We start from the raw sequence: 26,568 nt of genomic DNA on the forward strand, positions 1-26,568 counted from the left end.
CTTTTGGAGAGGAAGAGAAACAAATCTTTTGAGAAGTCAATAAAGTGCACATTCATCCACTACCTGAAAGTTGATTATTCCGGGCGAAAAACATTACATGGACAACCTAGAGACACCCATTAACACAGCCAGAAGTCTTAGCACCTGGAGGAAACCCCCACAGGGCTGTGAAGAACATGCAGACTCCATACAGACGGCTGTAGGTCTGAAATTGAAGCCAGCACCCAGGAGCTTTGAAGCAGCAATGCTAACTGCTACCCCACCACACTCCACAGCATAAAGTAATGGGGTGTAAAACTCCAGGAAAAGCATCCGTCTTTCTACTTTGTTTTAAAATGCTTCTGAGTCTTGCAGTTTTAAAATACATGACCTTTAGACAACAGAAGCCGTTGTCCAACATTACTATTTCACATTAAGTCAATAGCTTTGGATACCTTGGCGTCTTCCAACACTAATAAACTTTCCCCAAAGTGTGTGAATCCTGCGCACTGTTGTGGCACTGTTTCTGTTAGTGGATGTTTTGATATTTCATAACGTTAGACCCTTATATTATATATTCGTATTTATTATTTAACAATTGTTATGGGGGGGTAGGACAGTGTAGTGACTAAGAGTTTGGGACCGACAGATTGTGGGCTCGAGTCCCTGCAGACAGCTGCGGCAGCTTGAGCGAAGTACTGGACACCAGTAGCCCCAGTCCGCCCTGCTGTGTAAGTAAGTGAGGAGCAGCGGTGCTGTAGGGGGATCCCCGGGATGGACAGGTGTCCTTCAGCGGGGAGTCCTGTGCTCAGGAGCAGCCTCAGCGTCTGGGGGCCGGCTGTGACAAGCGCGCCCCCTGCCGATCGTCTTGTCTCCGGAAAAGCGCAGGCTCTGGCCCCGACAGCTTGCCGTAGTTCCCGCAGCTTGTTTTCATTCGTCTGCGGCTGGTCGTCCGATGTGGTGACAGGCAGCAGGTCGACAGGCCAGCGGCGAGGTGGGAACACGGTCTGCGCGTACCGGAGGGCTCCAGGGCTACTCGCCGCTCAAGCCATGACGTCTGGCGGCGGGATCCGCATCCCAAGCCGCCTGCCGCTGCTCCTGACGCACGAAGGCGTGCTGCTGCCGGGCTCCACGATGCGCGTCAGCGTGGACACGGCCAGGAACATGCAGCTGGTGAAGAGCCGGCTCCTGAAAGGCACCTCTCTGAAGAGCACCATCATCGGGGTCATCCCCAACACCCGGGACCCCGAGCACGACACGGACGAGCTGCCCAGCCTGCACAGGTACGCTGGCACTGGGCCCCGGGCTGCGGGCAGCTCCGCTGACAACTCCGGGAAGCCTGTTATGCAACACCGCTGTTGTTGATGTTTGATACAGTCAGTTCTGTTTTATAAAAATCATTTTAGCTGGCGTAAAACTGTTCCAGAGTATTTTTTCGGCTGTTTCAGGTTACATTTGTACTCTACTGGCTCAGCTGCTGCTCTGCGCCTTCATCGAAGGCTACCGGAGCAGATTTTTCTAGCTTCATCTACTGCTGGTATCTTAGCAGGGAAGACGTGTGTAAAGATATTAAAACGTTTTTTTTTTGTTCTTAGTTTGAAATGAGGGTGGTTTGTCGGTGCTGTGGTCAGTGGTGTTTCCAGAAGGCTCGCTGGTACTCGGGCGGACTTTGAACTTGACTCTGCAGCAGGTCCGCCAGCCCGTGGCGTGAGTTCTCTGCTGTCGTCTTTCTGCACGAAATCTAGACATTTTTACAGCGCACGTCTGTGTGGTTGCTGTAGTTTGGCCTCTTTGAGTTTGTCACTAGGATACCAGATCGGATCGTATTCGAGTTGCGTGTTTGTTGTTGAAAAGCGAGCTCGTTATCCGTGTTGACCGTCAAGTTTGGTCTGCGCGCACACCTCTGTGGCCTGTGGCCGTGCTCTTCAGGACGGCTTTGGCGATGGTCAGAGAGGTGTAACGTTCTCTCTCTGAAATTTAACAAAGCTAATCAAGCACCGGTATCAGCCCAGAATACACTGACCGGCTTTGTAGGTTCAATTGCTTTTAGTTTAGAAGGAAGTTTAAAACCCACCCCTTTCTCAGAGTGATGTGTAATAATCTTTCATCAAAACCCCTCTCTCTCTCCCTTATCTCACTCCCCCGTCTCCTCTCAAATCAAATCAATTCAAGGTGCTTTATTGGCATGACCGATGAGTACAATCAGTGTTTCCAAAGCAAATAAAAAATAAAATTAACATGAAACGAAACTAAAAATAAAATAAAATCTACAGACATATTACAGATATAACAAAGACATATCATAAAATATTTACATATACTGTAAACAGATGGAGCATTATTGGGAGACAGACTCACTGTGCCTCAAGCTGTGACAGGAGATCACATATTGGGCTGCCAATTCAACTGAGTTCCCTTCTCCCTTTCCCAGTAGGATTGGGACCCATTGTGATTCTGGCAGGTGTGGGAACTCTGGGATTAGATTTCTGAATTTAGGGAAGAATTTTTCTCTAATCTTAGAATAAAACAGTGCAGTAGGAAGTGCACCTCTGTCTCTATTTCTTCCCGCTGACAGTGGGAGCACAGCCAGTCCTCTCTGGGCAGCCAGGTCTGCCTGTGTCGCCCAGTTTCTATGGCCAGGCTGTGGTCACTGAGCCTGTACTTGTCAGGGTCTGTTTCTGTTTGCTGTTTCTTATCTTGGTCAAATATTCGGCTAGTGTGTTTTGTCTGTTTAGGGTTCTGTAGCATTCCAGTTTATGTTGTGTTTGTGTGTGTGTCCCAGTGTGTGAGATATTGCTGTTTGATCTGTGCTGTGATGTGGTTGAGTCTGAGTTGTGGTGCTCTAGCAGTGCTGTCCTGAGGCTGGCTGGTGTCAGTGTGGCTCAGGCCAGTGAGCCTCAGGACCAGCTGGCTCAGGGGGCTCTGTTTTGGGCTCAGCAGGGCTTTGTGGTGGTAGGAATTTTGGTTGCTATTTTTTAGGTTTAGCCAATAGTTTAATACTCTCTTCTGTATGTTTATCAATAGTGGGTACTAGCCTAATTCGGCCCTGCACCCGTTGTTAGGTGTTTTTCCTCTGTACACGGAGGATGTTTCTACAGATCTCCACGTGCAGAGTTTCTGTGGGGTAGTTTGTCCCATTGAGTGTACTCCTGGTCTGTGAGGGGACCCCACACTTCACTGCCGTATAGGGCAATGGATTGGATTACACTTTAAACTATTTGGAGCCAGATTCTTGTTGGTGGGTTGATGTTGAAGAGCCTCCTTCTTATTGCGTAAAAAGCCCTGAGTGCCTTCTCCCTCAGTGCCTTCACTGCCAGGTAGGGCTGGGCGATAATTCGATAATGATAATTATCGCTATATAATTTTCCTCAATATAATTTTAACAAAAGTTCGATAAATGGTCGATAAACATGTTTATGCTTTGCGCGTGAGCACAAAATACTGCGCAGGTGCGCGTGCATGTTGCAGACTGGGCAGCTAACGTGCTGTTGTTTACCCACACGGTGGTGGCTGACAGGACTGTAGTTAGAGTGGAGAAATGAGCGACACTGAAGCAAATGTAGTGCTGCCAATGACCAGCTCGAAGGACGATGACATCGTCGATAGAAAAGGCCATTCAACTTTGGTAATTTGGAAATATTTTGGCCATTTACGATCAGACGTAAAACAGAGCACTTTAAACTTTGCAGTCTGTCTGAGCCATCTTCTATGTGTTTTATCACACTGCAGTATTTAATTTTTCTATTAAGATATATTCATTTTGCAAATTTTACTCATGCATATTTTTACATAAAAAAGACTTGAATTCTCTTAGATTTGTTTAATGTGTCTGCTGTTTGGCAAGTGTTTGTTGTGTTCTTAAAATAAAGAGTTGTTTAATTTACCAATTAACTGTCTGTTTTTTTCAACTTTCACTCAGGAGAAAACATCTGCCTTTAAACTTGAAAGAAATAATGATTTGACATTTATCGTGATAATTATTGATATCGACTGATATGAACATTTTTATTGTGATAATGTTTTTGGCCATATCGCCCAGCCCTACTGTCAGGTCAAAACTCCCAGAAGAGCTGATGGTGAGACCAAGATATGTGTAGCTGGATGTGTGCTCCAATGTGTTGTTCTTGAGTGTGAATTAGTACCTGTTTCCCTGAGGTCTGGCTTTCTTCTGGAAAACCATAACTCTGATCTTGTCCAGATTGACTATCAGCACCCAGGTCTGACAGTACTGCTCCAGCAGTGCCAGGCTCTGCTGTTCTGGGTCCAGATTGACTGTCAGCGCCCAGGTCTGACAGTACTGCTCCAGCAGTGCCAGGCTCTGCTGTTCTGGGTCCAGATTGACTGTCAGCGCCCAGGTCTGACAGTACTGCTCCAGCAGTGCCAGGCTCTGCTGTTCTGGGTCCAGATTGACTGTCAGCGCCCAGGTCTGACAGTACTGCTCCAGCAGTGCCAGGCTCTGCTGCAGCCCCTGTTCTATGGGCGACAGCAGGACCAGGTCATATGCGTAGAGCAGGAACTTGATTTCTGTGTTGTGTAGTGTGAGACCAGGAGGTGCAGACTGCTCCAACATTTCTGCTAATTCGTTGATATAGATATTGAACAGTGTTGGGCTCAGGCTGCAGCCCTGTCTCACCCTTGGGTGAAGAATTTGGTCCTTTTGTTTCCTATTTTCACTGCACATTTGTTCTCTGAATACATTGATTTGATTATGTCATAGACTTTACTATCTCATTCACTATCACCCCTCTCTCACTCTCTCACTCTCTCACTCTCCCCCCGCAGGATTGGCACAGCAGGCCTGGCGGTGCAGGTCGTGGGCAGTAACTGGCCGAAGCCTCACTACACCCTGCTGATCACGGGCCTGTGCCGGTTCCGCCTGGCCCAGCTGCTGAAGGAGCGCCCCTTCCTGGTGGCCGAGGTGGAGCAGCTGGACCAGCTGGAGGGGCTCTCCGGTGCCGCCGACGGGGAGCTGGGCGAGCTGTCCCAGCGCTTCTATCAGGCCGCGGTCCAGGTCGGTGCCGTCACGGGCGGTAACAATATGCCAGCAGCCATATAACCTGCAACTCCCAGCTGGCAGCCCACTGGAGCCCTGCAGTGTGAGCCTGGTCAGTACCTGGATGGGAGACTCCTGAGAAAGCTAAGGCTGCTGCTGGAAGAGGTGTAAGTGGCCCAGTAGGGGGCGCTCACCCTGCAGTCTGTGTGGGTCCTAATGTCCCAGTATAGTGATGGGGACACTATACTATAAAGAGGCGCCATCCTTCGGATGAGACAAAAAACTGAGGTCCTGACTCTCTGTGGCCATTAAAAATCCTAGGGTGCTTCTCAAAAAGAGTAGGGGTATTACCCCGGTGTCCTGGCCAAATTTCCCCCTGTACTTTACTAATCATGGCCTCCTAATAATCCCCATCTATGCACTTCATCACTCTGTTCTCCTCATACTGGTGCACTCTGGCTGCCATCCAGGTAGGGCTGCACATTGGTGGTGTTAGTGGGATTCCCCATTACCTGTAAAGGGCTTTAATTGGAGAGTCCAGAAAAGAGCTATATAAGTGTAAGCAATTATTCTTAACAATCTGCAGCCCAGGGCTCATCACGCAGGACAGCTGGTCAGACGAGGAGTGAGGCACTGCTTTAAAGTTTGAGTTAGGGAGGCCAGATTGTTTGAGCACAGGGTGGTGTTCAGCCAGGACAGAAAGGCTAATGCCCCTATGGTTACAAACAGCCCTGGGAACTTTAATGATCTCTTCTGAAGGATAGCATCTCCTACAGCACAGAGTCCCATGCCATGGGGAGAGAGCGCCCCCTATAGGTCTACAACAGAACCTGCAGCAGCAAGTCGCCCATCCCAGTGCTGATCAGCCCGGGGTGCGAGGGGTTGGCGCTGTATTCCTGGCTGTGGCGCTGTCCGGGACAGTGTGAAGTCTGATCACACATCTCTCCCTCAGCTGGTGGACATGTTGGACATGTCCGTGCCGGTGGTGGCGAAGCTGCGGCGCCTTCTGGACAGCCTGCCCAGGGAGACGCTGCCCGACGTCCTCGCCTCCATGATCCGCACCTCCAACAAGGAGAAGCTGCAGGTACTGCTCTCGGGGCGCAACAGCGCTGCCACGCTCCCAGGGAGGGGGAGAGGCAGACACTGGCTGGGGCTCTGAGCCCCTCTGGTGTGGTGACCCCAGTGTCTGGGGGCTCTGAGCCCCTCTGGTGTGGTGACCCCAGTGTCTGGGGGCTCTGGGACCCTCTGGAGAGGTGACCCCAGTGTCTGGGGGCTCTGGGCTGTGAAGGGAAAGTGACCCCAGTGTCTGGGGGCTCTGAGCTGTCGGGGAGATGACCAGGTGTCTGGGGGCTCTGGGGAGGTGACCCCAGTGTCTGGGGGCTCTGAGCTGTGTCTGGGAGATGACCATGTGTCTGGGGGCTCTGAGCTGTGTCAGGGAGATGACCAGGTGTCTGGGGGCTCTGGGGAGGTGACCCCAGTGTCTGGGGGCTCTGAGCTGTGTCTGGGAGATGACCAGGTGTCGGGGGGCTCTGGGGAGGTGACCCCAGTGTCTGGGGGCTCTGAGCTGTGTCGGGGAGATGACCAGGTGTCGGGGGGCTCTGGGCCCCTCCTTGCAGGTGACCCCGGTGTCTCAGGTTGCCGTGTGATCAATGGCAGGTTCTGGACGCCGTGGGGCTGGAGGAGCGCTTTAAGAAGACCCTGCCCCTGCTGTCGCGGCAGATCGAGGGGCTCCGGCTCCTGCAGAAGACCAGGAAGCCCCGGCTGGAGGAGGACAAGCGGGTGAGCCTCTCCGCCGCCCCCTCGGACCCCCGTACCCCAGTTTGATCTCCCCTGATAAACTGGAAACTGTCTCCTGCTCTGTCTGCCCTCTCCCAGCTGCTGCCGGTGCGGCGCGGCAGCCCCTTCCCCGGCCATCGCTTCTCCCTGGAGGACGAGGACGAGGAGGAGGAGGACAGCGACGACATGGCCCTGCTGGAGAGGAAGATCCGGGGGGCCAGCATGCCGGAGCCTGCCCTGCGCGTCTGCCTGAAGGAGCTGAAGAGGTAGGCTTACAGCCCCCCCCCCGAACCCGCTCCCCAGCGTCGCAGAGCTCGGCCGAAACGAGGAGCGTGACAGGGACAGAAATGCACAGGCTCGCCAGAAAGCAGGGAGAATGTTTTACCTGTGGAGTACACCTGTGGTTTTCAGACGTTTGCCTATGTGAAGGAACAAGCAGCAGGTGATTCCTCCTGGCTGGAGAAGGCTGTTTTTTCTTCTTTCCTCCTCCCGGCCAGTGAGAGAGAGAGGAGTTTATTTGCCATATCCACATGTACATTGGGGTTCTTAATCCACCGTTCTCTCGGGGTAGTTCACAGTACGGTAGTGTGGGACAAACCTCTGCTCCTTCCCCTGCTCCCCTCTGCCTGAGCCCTTACTCCCTGTGGGAATGTGCCGCCGGCTGAGGACTGTCTCCCTGCCCGCAGGCTGAAGAAGATGCCCCAGTCCATGCCGGAGTACGCCCTGACCCGCAACTACCTGGAGCTCATGGTGGAGCTGCCCTGGAGCAGGAGCACCACTGGTAACGCTGTCCGTGCCGCTGCCTGTCTCTCCCTGCTCTCGGCCTTCCTCTCTCCTTATGTCAGCCTGGGCATCTCTGCCTGGTCCTGCTTGGCTGTTCAAACGGTGTTGAGCAGTAGAAGGCCCTGCAGTGCCACTCTCTCTCGTTTGTCTTTGTGTTTGAGTGTCTTCCGCTCTCTGTCTGCTTGGTGGATGAAAGCTGCTGACGTGTTTGCTCAGCGGGTAAACGCAGTATTGACTGTGGCCACTAGGGGGAGGTATAGCCCTTTCATTCTTAAAGCACAACAGTCTTGAAATGCAGCCATGATCAGTCACTTGAACCACCTGGCAAAGGCTTTGGAAGACTGTGAAAACATTTACAGACCCCTGAAATACCTAAAATAGAATCCCTGAGAATTCATACACAGAATTTCGAAAAAAAGCTGCGTTGGAGAATCAGCACTTGTTCACGCCCGTTGTTATGAGGGATTGTCCAGAACGGCAGAAGAGAAGGTCTTAAATTGCGTGTGGCCGGCGCTGGGGCACTGGGGACAGACTGCTGCGGGCTGTGAGCTTGTGAGGCCTGCTGCAGGCCCATGAGGGTGTGTGTGTGGACTTTGCGGACTGCTGGTTGGACCTGTGACTTTCTTGCCAGGGAGCGTCATGGCGTTCCTGACCTCTTGCCTTCAGTGGGAAGAAGGCAGGAAAGGGTCTTGTGCCAGCGGCCAAATCGGTGGTCTGGGTCTGTAATTCTCCTGCTGTGGCTCCACAGCCGAAACGCTGTGTCTCTTTCCCTTTCCTTTCATGTCCTTTGCCAGTTCATCCTCTGAGCCGCCAGAAGGGGGCAGCGCAACCGCAGCGCAGCGGGGAGAGGGTGCTGCCACACACTTTGCCCGGGGCGTGTGTGCTGGGGGTTCTCCACCAGGGGCAGCACGAGCACGGGGGGGGGATGTCGGTCTGTGAAGGGGGGAGGGGGGGGTTGTAGGCATTCCTGGAATAGCAGGCAGTCGGGAGTGAGTGTCTGGGCCTCCCAGGTGTGGTTTCCATGGAAGCTGCGGACTGTCTGAGGGGAGGCAGAGTGGCAGTGTGGCGCAGGGTCAGTAACTGGAAGGTTGCAGGTTCGAATCCCTGGTGACACACTGCAGTTGTATCCCTGAGCAAGGTGTTTGAGTGAAATACCCAGCTTTATTAATGGATCCAAATGTTAGTGGCTTTGGATAAAAGACTACAACCGAACACATTCTTAATTAGAAATAATTAGTCGTTTTCTGTGATCACTGTACAGCCCTGTTGTGGCCTCCCCCCAGGGGTTGCTCAGTGACTTTGCCCTAGTTCACAGCACCTCTCCGGTCACGTGGCCTGGCGGTGTGTGGGCGCCCCCTGCTCTCTGTGTGGGCGCCCCCTGCTCTCTCTGTGGGCAGAGGTGCTGGGCTCCTTGCCACGCGCCTGGCTGCCCTGTCAGTGAAACTGGCACAAACGGGTACAGGGGCGCTGCCGTGAGCCGCTGTTCGGGTTTCAGTTTTGCCGTGCGCCAGACTCCCCCGCGGTCTGACAGCAGCGCTGCTAGGCTGTGAATGCAGCAGGCGCGGGCAGGGAGGGGCACACGCCCCTTGGCTCTGCTCTGCTGCAGCAGTCAGGGCAGCTTGGCAGAGGATTGTGGGACGAATCGCACGCCGGCACTGCTGGTGCCCAGGCCGAGCTCGGGGCCACGCCCGCTCCCCGCGGAGCTCTTGCGCTGCTCCAGTCTCCTGCAGCCCCCCTGCCTGCGGCCTCCTGTCTGAGCCGCTCGGCTCCATGGCAAGAGCCGGGCTGGCGGGGGGAGGGGGGGGCAGTCTGCCCCAGAGGAAAGGCCTGCCGAGACCCCCTCCCCCCCCCAGGACTGAGAAACTGAGAGGGCGCCCAGCCGGTCACAGCCCTGCGCCTGCAGGGGGCAGAGCAGTCTGGGATTGCCAGTCCAGGCAGGAAGCTGGGCCTCATCGAGAGGGTCAGGAGGTCACAGCCGAAGGCCTGGCCCAGAGGAGTGTGGGCTGTCCCCCTCCTCTCTCCCTCTCGCCTTTCTCTTCTTTCAATAATAAAGTGTCTTTTCTGTGGCGAAGATGAGGGTCCCGCGGGCGAAGACCCGGTTAACCGCGCTGCCCCTCTCCCTTCTCCCCCGCGGCAGACTGCCTGGACATCCGCGCGGCCCGCGTGCTCCTGGACAGCGACCACTACGCCATGGAGAAGCTGAAGAAGCGCGTGCTGGAGTACCTGGCCGTGCGGCAGCTCAAGAACAACCTGAAGGGCCCCATCCTGTGCTTCGTGGGGCCGCCCGGCGTGGGCAAGACCAGCGTGGGCCGCTCCATCGCCAAGACGCTGGGCCGCGAGTTCCACCGCATCGCGCTGGGCGGCGTGTGCGACCAGTCCGACATCCGCGGGCACAGGTCAGCGGGCACCGGCCGCGGAGCCTCGCGCACGGGCTTCGCCCTCTTTTGTGCCAGTGCCCAGCGACAGGCCTGGTATCGGCAGAGCAGGTTTTTCTGGGTGCTGTCGGGGTCCCGGACTTTTAAAATGTGCGCGTGGGCGGCTCGATGGAGCTCAGGTGTTCAGATACCCCCCCAAAGTTTTCATCAGGTTGTTTTTGGGTTGACGGTGCTCTCGGCTTACAGTTGCCCTGAAACCTTTTATAAGATGACTTTATTGGCCATATACAATTTCTTGTATTAGGAATTGTCTTTACACAGACCCCAACCTGCTCTCCATGAGACACACAGACAGGGAGAGAAGCTGGGGGTCAGAGGGTCAGGGTCAGCCATTTATACGGCGCCTCTGGAGCAGTTGGGGTTAAGGGCCTTGCTCAGGAGCCCAACGGAGTAGGATAATAATAATAATAAACTTTATTTTATATAGCACCTTTAAAGGTGGCTTCTCAAAGTGCTTTACAGGATGACAGCAACAATAAATAAGGAGAATACACAAGATAAAACACAATTACAATATATAGAGGAGACCATGGATGGTGGTACTAAGAAGAGCAGAGGGGTGAAGAATGGAACCAGTTAAGTCAAGGCTTTTCTGAAGAAGAGGGTTTTGAGTCTGGATTTGAAGGAGTTTAGAGAAGGTGACTCTCTAATATCCTTGTGCAAAGAGTTCCAGAGCTTGGGGGCATAACAGGAGAAGGCCCTGTCGCCCATACAATGTAGATGGGCTTGGGGCACAGTAAGGAGAGCAGAATTTGAAGAGCGGAGGTTGCGAGGTGGGGAGTAGGGCGATTAAAGTTCAGACAGGTACTGAGGTGCCAAGCCATGCAGAGCCTTGTAGGTGAGCATGAGGATTTTAAAGTCTATATGGAATTTGACCGGAAGCCAGTGCAAGGACTCCAGGATAGGAGCAATGTGAACACTTGCACTAGACCTGGTCAGGATTCTGGCTGCTGAGTTTTGAACATACTGCAGTTTAAGAGTAGATTTAGATACCCCAGCGAGTAGAGCATTACAGTAGTCAATTCGAGAGAACACAAATGTGTTGATCAGCTTTTCAGCCATAGTTAGTGATAGCATAGGGCGTAGTCTAGCAATATTTCTGAGGTGAAAAAAAGATGTTTTGACAGTATGCTGCACATGTGGGTCGAATGTTAAGCCAGAATTGAATATAACCCCAAGGTTTTTCAATTTTGATTGAAGCTCAAGTACAGAACCATCTACAAATAGGGTTATTGGCTTTATGAAGTTGATGGGGGGTGCCAATAAGCATGACTTCAGTCTTGTCGCAGTTAAGATGAAGGACGTTTTGAGTCATCCAAATTTTTATGTCAGAGATGGAATTAGATAGAATAGAGACAGCCACATCAGTGTCAGGTTTGGTATGGATGAATATTTGAGTATCGTCAGCGTAAAAATGAAAGCTGAGGCCATGTGATCTTAAAAGCTGACCAAGTGGGAACATGTAAATGCTGAAGAGCAAGGGGCCCAGTATTGAGCCCTGAGGAACACCAGACTTAACAAGACCAATTTCAGACCTGTACCCATTAAGAGAGACAAAGTGACACAGCGATCAGTGAGGTAAGATTTGAACCATTTGAGAGCAGTGTCAAAAACTCCAAACACAGTCTCAAGATGAGAAAGTAAGATGTTATGGTCAACATTGTTAAAAGCAGCACTGAGATCAAGAAGGATGAGTATGGAAAGAGAACCAGAATCAGCAGCTATTAGAAGATCGTTGGTGACTTTGACCAGGGCAGTTTCTGTGCTGTGAAGTTGACGGAAGCCAGATGGGAGGGGTTCGAAAAGGTTGTTTGTCATGAGGTGGTTATGTAACTGAAGTGTGACAGCCCGTTCTAGAATTCCTCTGCCGGCCGTGGGATACGAACCGGCAACCTTCCAGCCACATCGGGGACGGGGACGTGGATGTGGGATCCGGGATCTGTTGAGTATATCTGGTCGACAGGCTTAATAAGTCCATGTTAAAGCCAATACTTGGGGAGATGAAGTCTGTCTTCCGTGTGATTATTCCCAGTGTGTGGGGAGGCGGGGAGCTCTCTTGCCTTTGAAGTGGTGCCTCTTGTGCAGCAGCTGTTGAGGCAGAGGTGAGGTGAACTCCGGGCTGGGCCGGGCCAGTCCTGGCCGTGCCCCTCTGAGGTCAAACGAGGGGGGGTGACCTTCGCTGTTTTCTGCTCTCCCGTTTCGCACGCAGAGCTGCTTTTAGAGACGAGGTGCGCTGTAATTGATGTTTTCAACTAGCTGCCTGCATATATAATTATTCATAATTGTACGGCTCTGTGAATCTGGTCAAGACTCCCTCAGACAAACAGGGTTTTTTTTTATATTCTTCCTGTTTTGTCTTTTGTTGTTGGACACTCCAGAGATCTGGCCCTCTGTCTCCTACCCACACACACCCCCCCCAGGTGGGGGGAGGGCCGGAGTGGACCGGCAAGTCACTGTGTCCTGGCACCAAGACAGTATGGGCTCAGTCTAAATAACAACAATAAATTAAAAGTGCAGTATTTAAAATCTTTCCTGTGGTTGAGCTTTACGGGGTCAAGTATAAATTTACGGGGTCAACAAAGAGACCGGTCAGCCCCACACGCATGGGTCTGGCCAGTTGGTTGGCCCCTGGAAGCTCATGGCCTCCCGTCTGCCCCTCTCGCCCGCAGGCGCACCTACGTGGGCAGCATGCCAGGCCGCATCATCAACGGGCTCAAGACTGTGGCCGTCAACAACCCCGTCTTCCTGCTGGACGAGGTGGACAAGCTGGGCAAGAGCCTGCAGGGCGACCCGGCCGCCGCCCTGCTGGAGGTCAGACCCTGGGCGGGGGGGGGGCGAGGGTTCGAGGGGGACAGACTCACACACGTGTCGCTGTGCGCAGTCACACGAATGCAGACGGTATCCTGCAGTGTCTGTTCCCCGTCACTGAGGCAGAACAGGACAGACCCTCGCCAAGAAGGCCGGCTAGTTACTGTGCAGGTGGGGCCTTTCATCTGCTTGTCCCCGTTTCCTTTCTGCCAAAACTGCACAAGCCTTTATTCCCTCAGAACACAATCCCTGGTTATGAGAGCTGAGCCATTCAGGAGCAGTGAGGAGGTGAGGTAGAGTCGTGGAGGTGTGCAGTGCCACAGGGACCTGCAGCACAGAGATCAGTGCCTGACAGCAGAGCTTGTCCAGCTCTGTCCAGCTCTGTCCAGCACAGTCCAGCTCTGTCCAGCTCTGTCCAGCTCTGTCCAGCTCTGTCCAGCACAGTCCAGCTCTGTCCAGCTCTGTCCAGCTCTGTCCAGCTCTGTCCAGCACAGTCCAGCACAGTCCAGCTCTGTCCAGCTCTGTCCAGCACAGTCCAGCACAGTCCAGCACAGTCCAGCTCTGTCCAGCTCTGTCCAGCTCTGTCCAGCTCTGTCCAGCTCTGTCCAGCACAGTCCAGCACAGTCCAGCTCTGTCCAGCTCTGTCCAGCTCTGTCCAGCACAGTCCAGCACAGTCCAGCACAGTCCAGCTCTCTCGCTGCGTTTCTTGACTTCAGGAGAGTCTGTAAGCAACAGGCCCCAGAGCAGCCTGGTTTGTCTTTTCTCTGGTTCTCTTGATGATTTTCTTGTGCTTTTCAGGAGGCGTGGGGTTTTGTAACTGCTCTCTGGGGGAGCTGCTGAAAGCAGCTTTCACAGATGAAAAGCAGCAATCTTTTTTCTCCCTCTACTCTTCAACACCTGGGCTGTTTAAAATGTCCAAGAAAACAGAAAAAGGAGCCAGACGCACACGTGCCAATTATGTGCACATTCCCATCAGAATTCATTAAAATTAATAAGCTGAAATTGAGTGTAAATGTGCATTAATTATATAAATAAAATACTTAATCTAATTATACATTTAAGGAAATCACTGTAAACACTAAGTGTGTCTTACGGTGTTCTCTAAAGAGATAACAAGTGTGATGTTTCCAGCACCTGCTCTGGTTTGGCTTGTACACACGCCTGCAGGTGATAAACCCTGAAGTGGATTGAAGTGCTGTGCAGCTGGACTGCATGTGATACCGCGGGTCAGCTACCGCGTGTGATACCGCGGGTCAGCTGCCGCGTGTGATACCGCGGGTCAGCTGGACTGCATGTGATACCGCGGGTCAGCTGGACTGCATGTGATACCGCGGGTCAGCTGCCGCGTGTGATACCGCGGGTCAGCTGGACTGCGTGTGATACCGCGGGTCAGCTGGACTGCGTGTGATACCGCGGGTCAGCTGGACTGCATGTGATACCGCGGGTCAGCTGCCGCGTGTGGCCGCTGGCGGCCTGAAGTGATTTTTATTTTCGGTTCAGACAGCCGCAGTTCGGGATTGCAGAACTTCAGCTGATCTCACTGCCACGTTCCCATTCCCGTTCCGATCCAGGCCCGGCTGAGGAAGCTGTCTGGGAATGCAGGCTGCGGGAGGAAGGGACAGGAAGGAAAGAGGAGGGGGAGGAAGTTCCACCCAGCCCGCGTGCGCTGAAGCAGGGCTGTGCAGCACCTCGTGTCTCCCCACGGTGGGGGAGAGCACGGGCTCGGTCTTCCTGCAGGACAGGGGGCACGCACACCCTGCAAGCTCTCTCTACGGTCACTGCTTGGACCTCTGAGGACAGAGGCTCAGGGCTCCCCGAGGGCTGTTATGCGGTGGTTGCCAGTTCAGATCCCAAACTCTGCCACACAGTCTCGTGGAAGATCATGTCTGCCGCGTGACTCCTTATCTGCTGCGCTGCAGTAGTGAGAACAGCTGGGCCCGCTGAGAGATCAGGCCCTCCAGGGCGTCAGTCTGAAGGGCCACAATGGAGACCTTTGTTTCGCTTTCTCGTGGCTACATTCATGACGGAGTGCAAAGCCGGCAGCCCTTGACTGCGCTGTTTGTGCTCTTTTATTAAAGGGCATTAAAATAGGACAGACACCCACCCCCACACGCTCGTAGGAAATGGCTTTCTGTTTTTAGACTTCCTTCCACTCCGGGAGTGGCCTGTCGCTGGAGGTGCCTGCTGTGGAGGCCTATGAGTGCCATGCTGGGGGGGATGAGGAGTCTGGCTGGGGTCGGAGCTGCCTTGGGGGGGTTGGCAGGGGTTTGCCCAGCTGTAAATCGCTGACAAAGGGAGCCCTGTGTTTGCTGGCTGTCTCCTTCATCATTGTCCCCGGCATCAGTGAAGGCTGCCCGCCAGACACTAACCAGGAGCAGAGCCCTGTGTTTAATTGTGGAGCTGGAGGGAGGGGCGCGTTGCCTGCAGGTGTTTCAACAGTGAAGCCTGTAATTAGAGCCATCCTCCCCCGTGTTGCTGGTAATTATGATAATGATGATGAGCTGTAGTAAGTTAGTAAGCCAATGAGCATATTCTCCTCCTGTCCCCCCCCCCCCCATTCCTTGTCATTGGACTGCTCTTGTTCCCCCCCCCGCCTCTCCCTGCCATTGGGCTGCTCCTGCTCTGCTCCTGTTGGGCAGCTAGAGCCTTGCCTCTCTTGAATGGGTCCCTCTGCTACAGTTTGACAGAGAGATGTCTTGCCATTGGACCATTATGGTTTGAGCTGCTTTGATGACCCCAGAGGAAGCACCATCGCAGTGGTTTCACCGTGATGGTGTGCGACAGGAGCCGTGGTGCATGAGTACCAGTTGCACTGACGTGCTGAGGCTCCCTGTGTCAGACCGCCTGGGGTGTGTAGGTGCTGGAGCTCTCTTGTGAGTGGAAAGTGTGGGATTAGTGTGCATGGTCTGTACGTACAAGCTCGGGTCATTTGGATTGCAAACACTGTCGTTCCTGAAAGTTGGGGACACAGTCGTGCAGGCAGACTCTGAAGAAGTAGGGCCCCCAGCTCCTGTGTGGGTGCGAAGTGGGGTACAGCAGTGGTGTCCCCCCTGGGCTCCTTGGCCCTGGGCAGTCTGCAGAGCTGTGGTCTGTGGTCTGTGGTTGGCTGCGGCTCTGGCTGGTCTCCCTACGGCTCGTCCCGCACTCTGTAGATCTGTCTGACCCAGCTGCCCGGAGGAGCCCCTGTGGCCAGGGGCCCTTGGTCCTTCACTGATACCCGGCTGCAAGCAGGCCCCCTCTCTTCTGCCGGACAGCCCAGGGGTGTGCTGGCCTGTTGTACGGGTGTGAAATACTTGTTTAGTCAAACTGGCGTATTTCAAGTGACCCATAGTGATTGTTGTGATATGCAGCTCTTTTATTTAGACGGATGTTGGGGTGTTTTTTTTTTCTTGTTAAATCTTCTCAGTGTGCTGTAGATGCCTGTTTTGGATCCTTTGGTGAGACAGGCACTGTATAGATTACCTTGGTTGTGTTGTTGTTGCTGTTGTCAGGTGCTGGACCCCGAGCAGAACCACAGCTTCACCGACCACTACCTCAACGTGGCCTTTGACCTCTCCCAGGTGCTGTTCATTGCCACGGCAAACACCACGGCAACCATTCCACCTGCACTGCTGGACAGGATGGAGGTGCTGCAGGTGCCAGGTCAGGGGTCAGGGGTCAGGGGTCAGAGGTAGAATGCAGAATGGCTCTGTTCAGGCCCACTGCTTGCCAGTTTGTCTTCTGTTTTCTCTGGTTTGGGCATTTTGCCTGTTAAAATAAGTCTTAGAGCTTATACCAGCATCTTACATTTCATAGCTTTTATTGAGCATTTAGAATTTGACAGGCTCCGCACTGCCGATGGGGGAGAACAGATTTTGAAATCCAGACGTTGAAGGCTGCAGGCCTGTCAGATGTGTGGCTCTATTTATATCTACCTGTGTCCTAGGAGAAGGGCTTAATTGGTTCAGTTAAGTGAATAACGGGATCAATTAACTAATTAATGAATTCAGGTGGACTGAAAGGCTGCAGCCCCGAGGGAGCCCAGCTGTGGGCTGTGTGCTGCTATTTGCAGTCCTGCGATCAGGAAGCAGCATGTCATATGTGTGTGCGTGTGTATGTAGGATACACCCAGGAGGAGAAGATTGAGATTGCTCACCGATACCTGATCCCACACCAGCTGGAACAGCATGGCCTCACCCCTCAGCAGGTCCAGATCCCGCAGGAGACCACTGTAGACATCATCAGCAGGTCTGTACGCTGCAGGGACTGTGAGACGAAGGGGCAGGGGAGATGCTAACTAGAGCCTGAAGGAGCATCCAGTCTGAGTTCACATGATCGTGAAGCACAGACAGCACAACGCTGCAGTGCTTCTTCTTGGCTCACGTCTCTTTCTCTGTGTAGAAAACGAGTTCTCTTAGTCAGATTCGCTGTGAGAAAGGCACAGTGAGTTTATTATGTATGCATACAGGAATTAATCAGCCACAGGAGTTGTCTGTAGTCAATTCAAAGTTCAAGCTGGGGCTTTCCCATTTATATAGTCAAGCAGTTACACAGAAACAAGCACAAGGGAGGAAGTGTTTCCTGAAGACCGATACCACTCCAAAGAAGTAGTTAACATATTTGTGCAATAGGGCATTAAGGAAAGATATTGCAGAACAAAGACAGCTTATTTACAACTCCAGATATCCACCCCCCACTAGTCCTTGAACATTATTTTTTTTCCGGCGCAATTTCAGCTCCGCAAGTCTTATCTGACAACTTCTGTTACTCCTCAGGCGGTTTCTCTGCCCAACTACAGCTGAGAGCTCCAGTATGCTCTTAACTCTTTCCTTCAGGCGTCCCTCCAGCAGGTGATGCTACTGAGAAAGAACCATTAAGGACAGTGGACAGTGCTTTCAGTTTCATTGCGTGCTGGCAGTAGGAGCAGAGGAGTGGGAAGGGAGCACGGTGGCGCGGTGTTGGTGATCACGCTCCCTGTGCGCGTCTGTCTGGGCAGGTACACCCGGGAGGCGGGGGTGCGCTCGCTGGAGAGGAAGTTCGGGGCCATCTGCCGGGCTGTGGCCGTTAAGGTGGCGGAGGGTCACAAGGTGGCGAAGACTGACCACGCCTCTCCTGGGGCAGAGACGGCAGGTCAGTTCCTTCTCTCCAGAGCGGCAGTGAGATACAGTAACAGCCTTCTGCACACAGCACAGTGACGACATCGCCTGCAGCACACGGGGCCTGGTTACAGCACCGGACATTTTCAAAGGCTTTGACATCCCTGTGGATGTCTTCAGAATCAACAGTGAGCCACAAACCAGGGGACAGCAGTGGAGACTATGGGGAATCGCATTTAAAACCGAGAACAGGAGGCATGTCTTACACAGTGTCACTACACAGAGGGTTGCAGGAGTCTGGAACAGCCCCCCAGCCATGCTGTTAAAGCTCCCGTCTGGGATTGTTCTGGAGAAACAGTTGGATGAGATCCAGGGATCAATTAGCATCCAAACCCCAAATTAACTGAGCCGCCCTCAAGTTTGTGAGCTTGCAGGCGTTGCTGTGTTGTCAAGGCAGCGGTGATATGCAGGGTCCCGGAGGGTCTGGGGGGCTGGTTGTTCGTGTGAAACACAGGTGACATCGCCACACTGTGCCCTGAGCCGGCAGCCCCCCGGTCCCTTTCAGTTTCACACAAACCTTGTGCAGTAGGGGCTGGCAGTTAACGAGGCCGGAGTTGTGTTTGTGGTGCCGGCAGGGCTGTTGCATGTGAGGGGCCATATGGCACTCCCCCCCTCCTCTAAGAGAATAGAGTCAGAAGAGAGCGGCCCAATCCCAACCCCCCCCCCTGTGTGCGCTGTTGCCAGGTAACAGTGACATCATTTGATGGCCCAACAAAGCCTACTATGGAGACCAGTGTCGACTCCTCTGGGCTCCAGTGTGACTCTGAGCAGCTGTCATGTAGTCACCCCCCCCTTCCTCACCCCCCTGTCCATTTGCAGAGTTTATCTTTCTGTCACTCTTTTTTTACCTCACCTTTGCTGTCCACCTTTGCCTCTGTGCTCTTCCTGTCTGCCTGAGAGGCTCCTGGAGTTGGGTGTGATTTAACAGGAATGGGGGTGGGTTCAGGTTAGGGTTAAGCCCCTCTGCTCAGCGCGACATGTGTGCGAAGCCTAAAGAGACTGGCTGGGTGACACTGGCGTGCGCGGGGAGTGTTTTTACTCTCCCTGTGAGCTTGCCCTCTCTCTCACCCCTTGGCCGAGCTCCGGCGAGCTCTGGCTGTGTGCTGGGTGAATGCTCGTGCTTGTTTTGAATAGGTTTCTTCTTATTTACATCCACTTGTAAGCCCAGTCACATAAGGGGGAAGCAGCAACCAGGAGCGTGCCGAGTGCAGGGGTGCCTTCTTTTGGGGCGTCTTTCTCTCGGCCGGGGGCAGGAAAGCAGTGGCCCTGCTGGGTGTAGTTTTCCCTAAGGGAACACACTGAAGACTCCAGCTGCAGTGTCCTGCCCGTCCTGGTCAGTGACTCAGTGCGAGCTCAAGTAGGAGGACGGATGTTGTTGACATCGTCCCGGTCCACTTTGGGCTCACTGATCTGAGTCCTGCAGTCGTGCTTCCCACAAGACCTGGTGACACTGACTCACAGAATTAGGGCTCATGTCCAACTTGGCCAGGAGAACTTGGGAAGGTCCTGCTTTTCCCAAATGTTTTCCCAAATCCCCCCCCCAAAAAAAAGGGCCGGAGTGGTGGCTCTGTGGCTCAGGATCTGGGCCTGTGACTGGAAGGTTGCTGGTTCAAATCCCGCGGCCAGCAGAGGAATCCTACTCCGTTGGGCCCCTGAGCAAGGCCCTCAACCCCAACTGCTCCAGGGGCGCCGTGTAAACTGACCCCAAGTTTCTCTCCCTGTCTGTGTGTCTCATGGAGAGCAAGTTGGGGTCTGTGAAAAGACAAATTCCTAATGCAATAAATTGTATATGGCCAATAAAGTGATCTTATGTAGCCTGAAGCCCCCATCCCATCTCTCACTAATCCATCCAACGGCTGATCATGTACCAGGGTTTTAGATGCTACTGTGATTCATGAATGTGGGGATGTTGATAAGGGACCAGGCTGTCTGTTCAGTGGTTGCTTGCTGACTAATTTCCAGATCTTATTGTCACTTCTGAAAAACTGCATGCTTGATACCCAGACCAGACACAAGCTTTCAGGAGAACAAGTGTGCACATGATCCTACCTTTACTACTCTCATTCTAGTGCCTAGAATATGTCACGCTCTAGAATATTGTGTGCTTGCTTCACATAGAATACTGTGTGTTTATTTGCCATGATACAAAACAAAATATTCCTGTTGGGAATCAGTCCAGAGAACAGCAAGCAGATGCTTCCCAGTCAAGCAAACAAGCAGAGCAAGATCATCATCTCTGAGTCTTCACCCTCCCTGCTTTGCACCCTGTCTCTTCAGATTCCAATTCAAAATGTTATTGGCATGCCCGATGATTTCCAGTGCTACACAAAGCAATCGCAGTTAGCAAAAATAAAAACACTTACAACAAACAAAATTACTTGCAGACATTAAAAAACATTTTCTATGGGTCTCTCTATCCTTTGTCTCTCTCACTGTTTCCCAGTGCACAGCAGTATGAATAATGGCTCTAGTGTCATAACGTGGCCTTGCAGTGATACAGAACCCTTTTCTTGTCTGCGTGCCTGTTCACAGGCGGGGAGAAGGCAGATGGCAGGGAGGAGTCTCTGGCTGGGTCAGCTGACCTGGCCCTGCCCCCTGAGATGCCCATCGTGATCGACCGCCATGCCCTCAAGGACATCCTGGGGCCACCAGTCTTCGAGATGGAGGTCAGTGCGCTGTGCGTCTGAATGGGGACAAAACACCGAACACAGACAGAAGCCAACCGTTGGTCTGCATACATTGGCCTCCTGCTTCGAGCTGTGCTGCACACTGCAGTCGGAGGGCTGATGCACCTTAGCAATTTTGGGCAGGTCTGGGTTCTGATCGTGTTGTGAGCTTTGTACTGAAAGCATCTAGTCTTTCTAGTCTCGCTAGTCTTCCTGGAGCTTTCAGGGTTCCTGTGTCCGGTACTATTGGAGAGGCAGGGACTTCCTGATAGACCGCCTGGGAGAGAGTCACACAGCCTGGGCTGGCCTGAGGTTCTCCAGTTTTCTGACTCCGGGAATTTTATGAGAGCCACCTGCTGGCCTGAGACCCGGCATTCCCTGAGCGGCAGTGTGGCCTTGCAGGGCCGCCCCGCTGGGAGTCCGAGAGGGGGAGGGGGTTCTGGGAAAGGCCTGGCTTCCCACACGGAGACTGGAACGTGTCTGTCTGGCCGGCGGGGGGAGAGGAAGGGGCAGGCAGGTGTGGATCAGGGGGCGTCGGCACTGATCTAGAGCTCTGATGCACCCTTTGCATTTCTCTTGACTTTTGAATGCAAATATGACTTGCATTATTAAACCCCTGGTTTAAATATTATCCCGGTGTTTTTTTTCCCCCCACACATCACGCAGCTGCATAGACATGCGCCGGCACGTTGCCCAGTGCATGCTGGGGCGTGTAGTCTCACAGACAGTCTGTTGTGTGCAGGTGTCGGAGCGGCTCACCCTGCCCGGTGTGGCCATCGGCCTGGCCTGGACACCCTTGGGTGGGGAGATCATGTTTGTGGAGGCCAGCCGCATGGAGGGGGAGGGGCAACTGACTCTAACTGGCCAGCTGGGCGACGTCATGAAAGAATCGGCACACCTCGCCATCAGCTGGCTGCGCAGCAACGCCAAGGCCTACGGTCTGACCAATGGTGAGCCGGGCAGGGGGAAGGATGCTGATAGAGACTGTTGCTTCACAGCAGCATTTTGGCTTTTTAGTTTGCTGCATGCTCACATGGGACAGACAGGCCCCCGTGCAGGGGTAGCTGATACCAGAAGGGGTGTCATTCCTCACACCAGATGGGTAATTCGCTTTGCAAGCAGATACAGGACATGACAGAATGCACAATACAATTTACACAGCATGAACCCATTAACAAATAAAAGACCTATATGAGATGAGAATGAAAATAAAATACATAAAAAGGTTAAATATACAGGGTATTGTTCAGATTAGGCTGGATAATAGTAAATAGGGGTTGCAAAAACAGTGAACATAAGAAATGACTGAGAGGTTAATGAATAATTAAAATAAACCATAATCCCCCAACTGTAAAGATTTTGAGTAGAGTAGACCCAAGCGGTCTGAGTTCTCTGTTCTCTGGCACAGCTTTGTTGAGAAGAGTGGTATCTTTTAGTCTAGTACCTGACTAGTAGTAGCATTCAGGCACACTGGGTTAAACAAATATTTATTGATAATGACAATACACAAACTAAACAATACACACCATACAATATGCAAGTTACATTATTTACAAACAAGGCGTCTCACAGGACTACTTTTTTAATGTTAATGTGTTTAATGTTTTAATTACTTCCTGACCAACCAGAAAAACCCAAGAATGCTACCAACTATTCAAAGATTCACCTACACAGGCCAACAGAGAGAGAAAACTGCCTTCTAAGCCAAACAGAATAGAACCTAGAGTTAAATCTCATACTGTAGATCTGGATGCTACAAAGCATAATGGACCTATTTCCTTGTTCTAAAAATGCTCCCTCTAATTAGAAGAGAGTTTTAATCTAGGGATTCTCTGGACAGACATCAGAGCTTCCTAAAAGCAACAGAACGGCAAGCTCTCTTCACAAAGTTCAAATACTGAACTCGAATCTGGTCTTTATGGAAGGTCTAGACAAGGAGCTCTCACCTGGTACACACTTTCCTCTCTCTCCTGTCCTTTTCTCTTCTCTCTGCTCTTGTCTCTCTCTTCTCTCCCCTCCTCTCTCTGTCTTCATGTCCTCCTCTTCTCACCTTCCTACCTGCTAACACAGAACTCAATCAAGGTAAAGCAGGCGATGATCAGTGTCTCACACCCAGCACAGCTCAGTAAACACCTCAGTTCCTTTCTTGCTCTGAAGCTCCCTTGAGAACTGTAAATGTTGAGACTAGCCAGGTGTTGGCCAGTTGTATCTAGATTCTTGAAAGAGCTCAACAGCCACTTCCAGTAACCTTATCAATAGCCCTGGGAATAAAATATTAACTTGTGTTTATTGCTCTTGAGACCAGGCAGTCTGAATGGACCCCCAGGTTGAAAGAGCTCAGACTCACAGTGCAAGAGGTGGTCATGACAGTCAGTGGTTATATTGGCCTCCCACACTGTTTGATTGACGTACTGTAGCTGTTGTGCACCAGTAGCTTTGCTGGCTGCCTTCACAGTCCTGCTCAGCCTGTTTTCATTGTGTGTATTAAGGTTACCGAACCTGGCTGCTGCAGTGAATGTCAGGAGAGATTCAATAAAGGTTCTGTTGGAGAAAGCCATCATTGTAGTAGACACGTTAAAAAAAGTGGAGTTCTCTCAGGAATTGACAGGTTCAAACTGTTTGAATATTGTTCACGGTTGAAAGTTTAAAGGTAATTGCGGAGACTGAATGGTTTTAGTTTTGCCACTCCCCCAATGCATTGCGCCCTGCACAGCCCAGAGAGTGTGGTTTACGGGAGCCCTGTGTCTCTGTGTGACCAGCTGTGGGCGGACCAGACCCCCTGGAGGGCACAGACATCCACTTGCACTTCCCGGCCGGCGCGGTGACGAAGGACGGCCCCTCCGCCGGCGTGACCATGGTGACCTGCCTGGCCTCCCTGTTCAGCAGCAGGCTGGTGCGGTCGGACGTGGCCATGACCGGAGAGATCACCCTGAGGGGCCTGGTGCTGCCGGTGAGTGGGACGCAGCGAGTCGGGCAGCCCTAGCGCGTCTGTCTGACAGGCAGGGACAAACGCTGAATCACGATCGCCCAGACGTTCAGCTGCACACGTTCCTTGTTGAGGAAGTCCGCCACACCAGGCATTAGTCACGGAATCCACCCAAGAAACCAAGCAGCTCCAGCAGAGCCGGGGGACTGAACCAGCTGTAGTGAGGACTGACTTAGAGGGCAGGGCTGGCGCTCCGATCTGCAGGAGCTGCTGAGGGCTGACGTAAGGAACCTGGGAAAGACTGGAGCTGTTTCCGGATGTCGCCCTCCTCCCCCTGGGCAGCTCAGTGGATGTGGAGAAGGGTTGAGTGGAGCCCGGCGCAGCTGTGTGTGCGAGAGTGTGTGCGGGCGTGCGCCCTCTCTTTAACGCAGCTGCGTGATCCGTGCCGCGCGCGGGCAGGCCCCGACACGTGCTGGCATGAGGAAGAAGGCTGTGCCTCTCCGCGTGCTCGTCGGCAGTCCTGCTTCCAGCGGGGCGAGCAGAGCACCACTCCGAGGCACCAGCCTCCCCAGCTGGGACACGTCAGCTTGTGCTGCCTCTCAGCACTGCTGGTGCAGCACTCTGTGCTCCGGGGTGAAAACTGTGACTCGGCAGGTTTCTCTCGAGCAGGGACAAGCTGGATGTGCCTCGTAATCTTTAACCTCCTTACAACACGCGTGTTTAATTGCTGCAGGAAGACGGGATTTGTATTTCTGTTCAGCTGCTGCATGCACACATCGGTGCTGTGGCCAGGGATGGTTCTGCTTGGTGTGGATGCTGCCTTATTATCTTTTCCATTTTCCTTTATTGAAAGTTCATGAAATGGGCTCTGGATGCAATGATACGTCACGGATATCATTGCTACGCTTTCATTTCCAGCATTCTGCCTGTATTTTTGACTCTGCGCTTTCTTTTCAACAGGTGGGAGGGATTAAGGACAAAGTCCTGGCTGCGCACCGGGCGGGATTAAAGCGAGTGATCATTCCCAGGAGGAACGAGAAGGACTTGGAAGAGATCCCGGCCAACGTGCGGGCGGACCTGGACTTTGTGATGGCCAGCCGTCTGGACGATGTTCTCAACGCGGCCTTCGACGGCGGCTTCCCTGCGTCTCATCTGCACGCACAGATCACCAGCAAGCTGTGACCACAGCATGCGCCACAGGGGCCTGCGCTGAGCTGGACCAGTCACTGCACTGTGTACCCACTCAAGCTCCCACGCGCAGTCACAGAGAGGTAGATGGGTGGATGCAGAGAGAGAAAGATTGACATCAGATACATTTTATGTCAATACAGAGATTTACGTCAGGTGGTGATGGCAGACCTGACACGCACGCACGCACACACACCAGCCCAAAGTGATGGCAGACCCGACACACGCACCAGCCCAAAGTGATGCCACACACACCAGCCAAAGTGATGCCACACCTGACACACACACCAGCCAAAATGATGGCAGACCTGGCACACACACACACCAGCCCAAAGTGATGCCACACCTGACACACACACACCAGCCAAAATGATGGCAGACCTGACACACACACACACCAGCCCAAAATGATGGCAGACCTGACACACACACACACCAGCCCAAAGTGATGCCACACCTGACACGCACACACACACACCAGCCAAAGTGATGGCAGACCTGACACACACACACACGCACCAGCCCAAAGTGATGGCAGACGCGACTAAAACGCAACAGACTGATGAAACCAGAGAGCGTACATAGACAGCATCACTAGAGCTGAGCCCTGCGTTTCTGCCAGCAGCAGTGTCAATAATTTAACTCTCCTTGTCATGAAATACTCGGTCTGCAGCCACATGAATTGCTAACCAGCGGTAATGGGTTTGGCAGCTGACTGGGAGCGCTGGGCAGGGTCAGGTAATGAGATACTGCTCCTGAAGTGCTCTTACCTGCTTGGCCATTTATTGCTTTGCTTTGAAGAGGCAATGCTTATGTGTTTCAGATGTTTGAAGAAATGTAATGAGCAGATATCGAAGCAGTGCACGGTGTTCGACAGCGCTCGGGAACACCATGGCCGGTACACAGGAATGTGATGTTGTAATGCAGCAGATTTTCTTGTTTTTTTTTAAAAGAGTGAGCACTTAATTCAAAATAGAAAGCTTCTATTTTCTGTGAATTCTATGTGAAATGATTTTTTTTCTCCCTAAAATTGTGCTTTATCCAACCTAGATTTAGTGCAGCACTGTGGCCTGTCTTCCAGGTGTGATAAATTGAACTAGACAGAGCTAGGACTTGTTAAACAAAGCACTTTAGTGACGAATAAAGGGTATAATTCACAATCTAAGGTGTTGGTGATCTGAAGAGAGCCGTGCCGGCCTGTGCCTGCAGTGGTGCTCCTGCTGTAGCCCCTCCACCTGGCCACGACTGCTGCCGCACTTAGGATGCTGAGAGTCGGGGCTGTGGCTCTCCAGCAGCAGGGTTGGCATACCCAGGTGTAATTCGGGCTGGGGAGAAGGGTGAAACCGGAGCCCAGCGGGGAGATGCACGTCTGGACCGAGACGGATACATTACAGCTCCCTGCAGGCCTGGTGCTCGACAGCCCACAGACGGGGAGAAACTCTCAAGGCATGACCAAACCCTCCCAACAACTTACACCTGCCTCAGCTCAAAAACCAAACACTGCACCTGCTTGTAGTACACAGCCTGGCTCCAGTACAAAGGGTGTGTAGTGAACATCACTCTCCTCCTGCAGCTGTGGCCTGGGAAGGGATGAGGAGACTCATGGTGAAGATTCAGTCTGATAGGGTTCAGTATAGGTTTTTCAGCTCTTGTCTAGCTGATGAGTTCTGGAAAGGGTGGTAAGGGGTTGATCATATAGTCATGGACTCATTTAGATGTTTGCAAACTGCAAGCAGTGGTCCCTGACAATGGAAATAGGGTTGTGCACCCCTGGCTTTAAATAGTTTTTAAGGGCAAAGGGGGACTAAGAGTGATGCATCCCGGCCCCTCGCTCTCCCAACGCTGATGGAGAGAGGCTTAACGATTGAGGCCTACAAGA

General features: G+C 52.7%; 1 protein-coding gene across 1 annotated transcript; it reads left to right on the forward strand.

Moving 5' to 3' along the window:
• Positions 1–732: 732 nt before the first annotated feature.
• On the forward strand, positions 733–25,854 carry lonp2 (lon peptidase 2, peroxisomal). The gene is made up of 15 exons (XM_069181295.1): positions 733–1,262; positions 4,762–4,990; positions 5,925–6,056; positions 6,629–6,751; positions 6,848–7,014; positions 7,435–7,529; positions 9,669–9,927; positions 12,636–12,777; positions 16,266–16,416; positions 16,875–17,001; positions 17,750–17,883; positions 20,442–20,575; positions 21,318–21,525; positions 23,335–23,525; positions 24,462–25,854. Exons 1-15 carry the CDS (start codon positions 754–756, stop codon positions 24,681–24,683), a joined length of 2,823 nt encoding a protein of 940 aa, XP_069037396.1. The 5' UTR covers positions 733–753; the 3' UTR covers positions 24,684–25,854.
• The last annotated feature ends 714 nt before the right edge of the window (positions 25,855–26,568 follow it).

This window comes from Lepisosteus oculatus, chromosome 20, assembly GCF_040954835.1.
Source record: "Lepisosteus oculatus isolate fLepOcu1 chromosome 20, fLepOcu1.hap2, whole genome shotgun sequence".
NCBI lineage: Eukaryota > Metazoa > Chordata > Actinopteri > Semionotiformes > Lepisosteidae > Lepisosteus > Lepisosteus oculatus.

Excerpts from the sequence above, each read along its gene's own strand:
- lonp2 (XM_069181295.1), top strand. The coding sequence starts at position 754 with ATGGACAGGTGTCCTTCAGCGGGGAGTCCTGTGCTCAGGAGCAGCCTC. Across the intron at positions 9,928-12,635 it reads TCCGACATCCGCGGGCACAG|GCGCACCTACGTGGGCAGCA; the intron begins GTCAGCGGGCAC and ends TCTCGCCCGCAG. Across the intron at positions 16,417-16,874 it reads GGAGGTGCTGCAGGTGCCAG|GATACACCCAGGAGGAGAAG; the intron begins GTCAGGGGTCAG and ends GTGTGTATGTAG.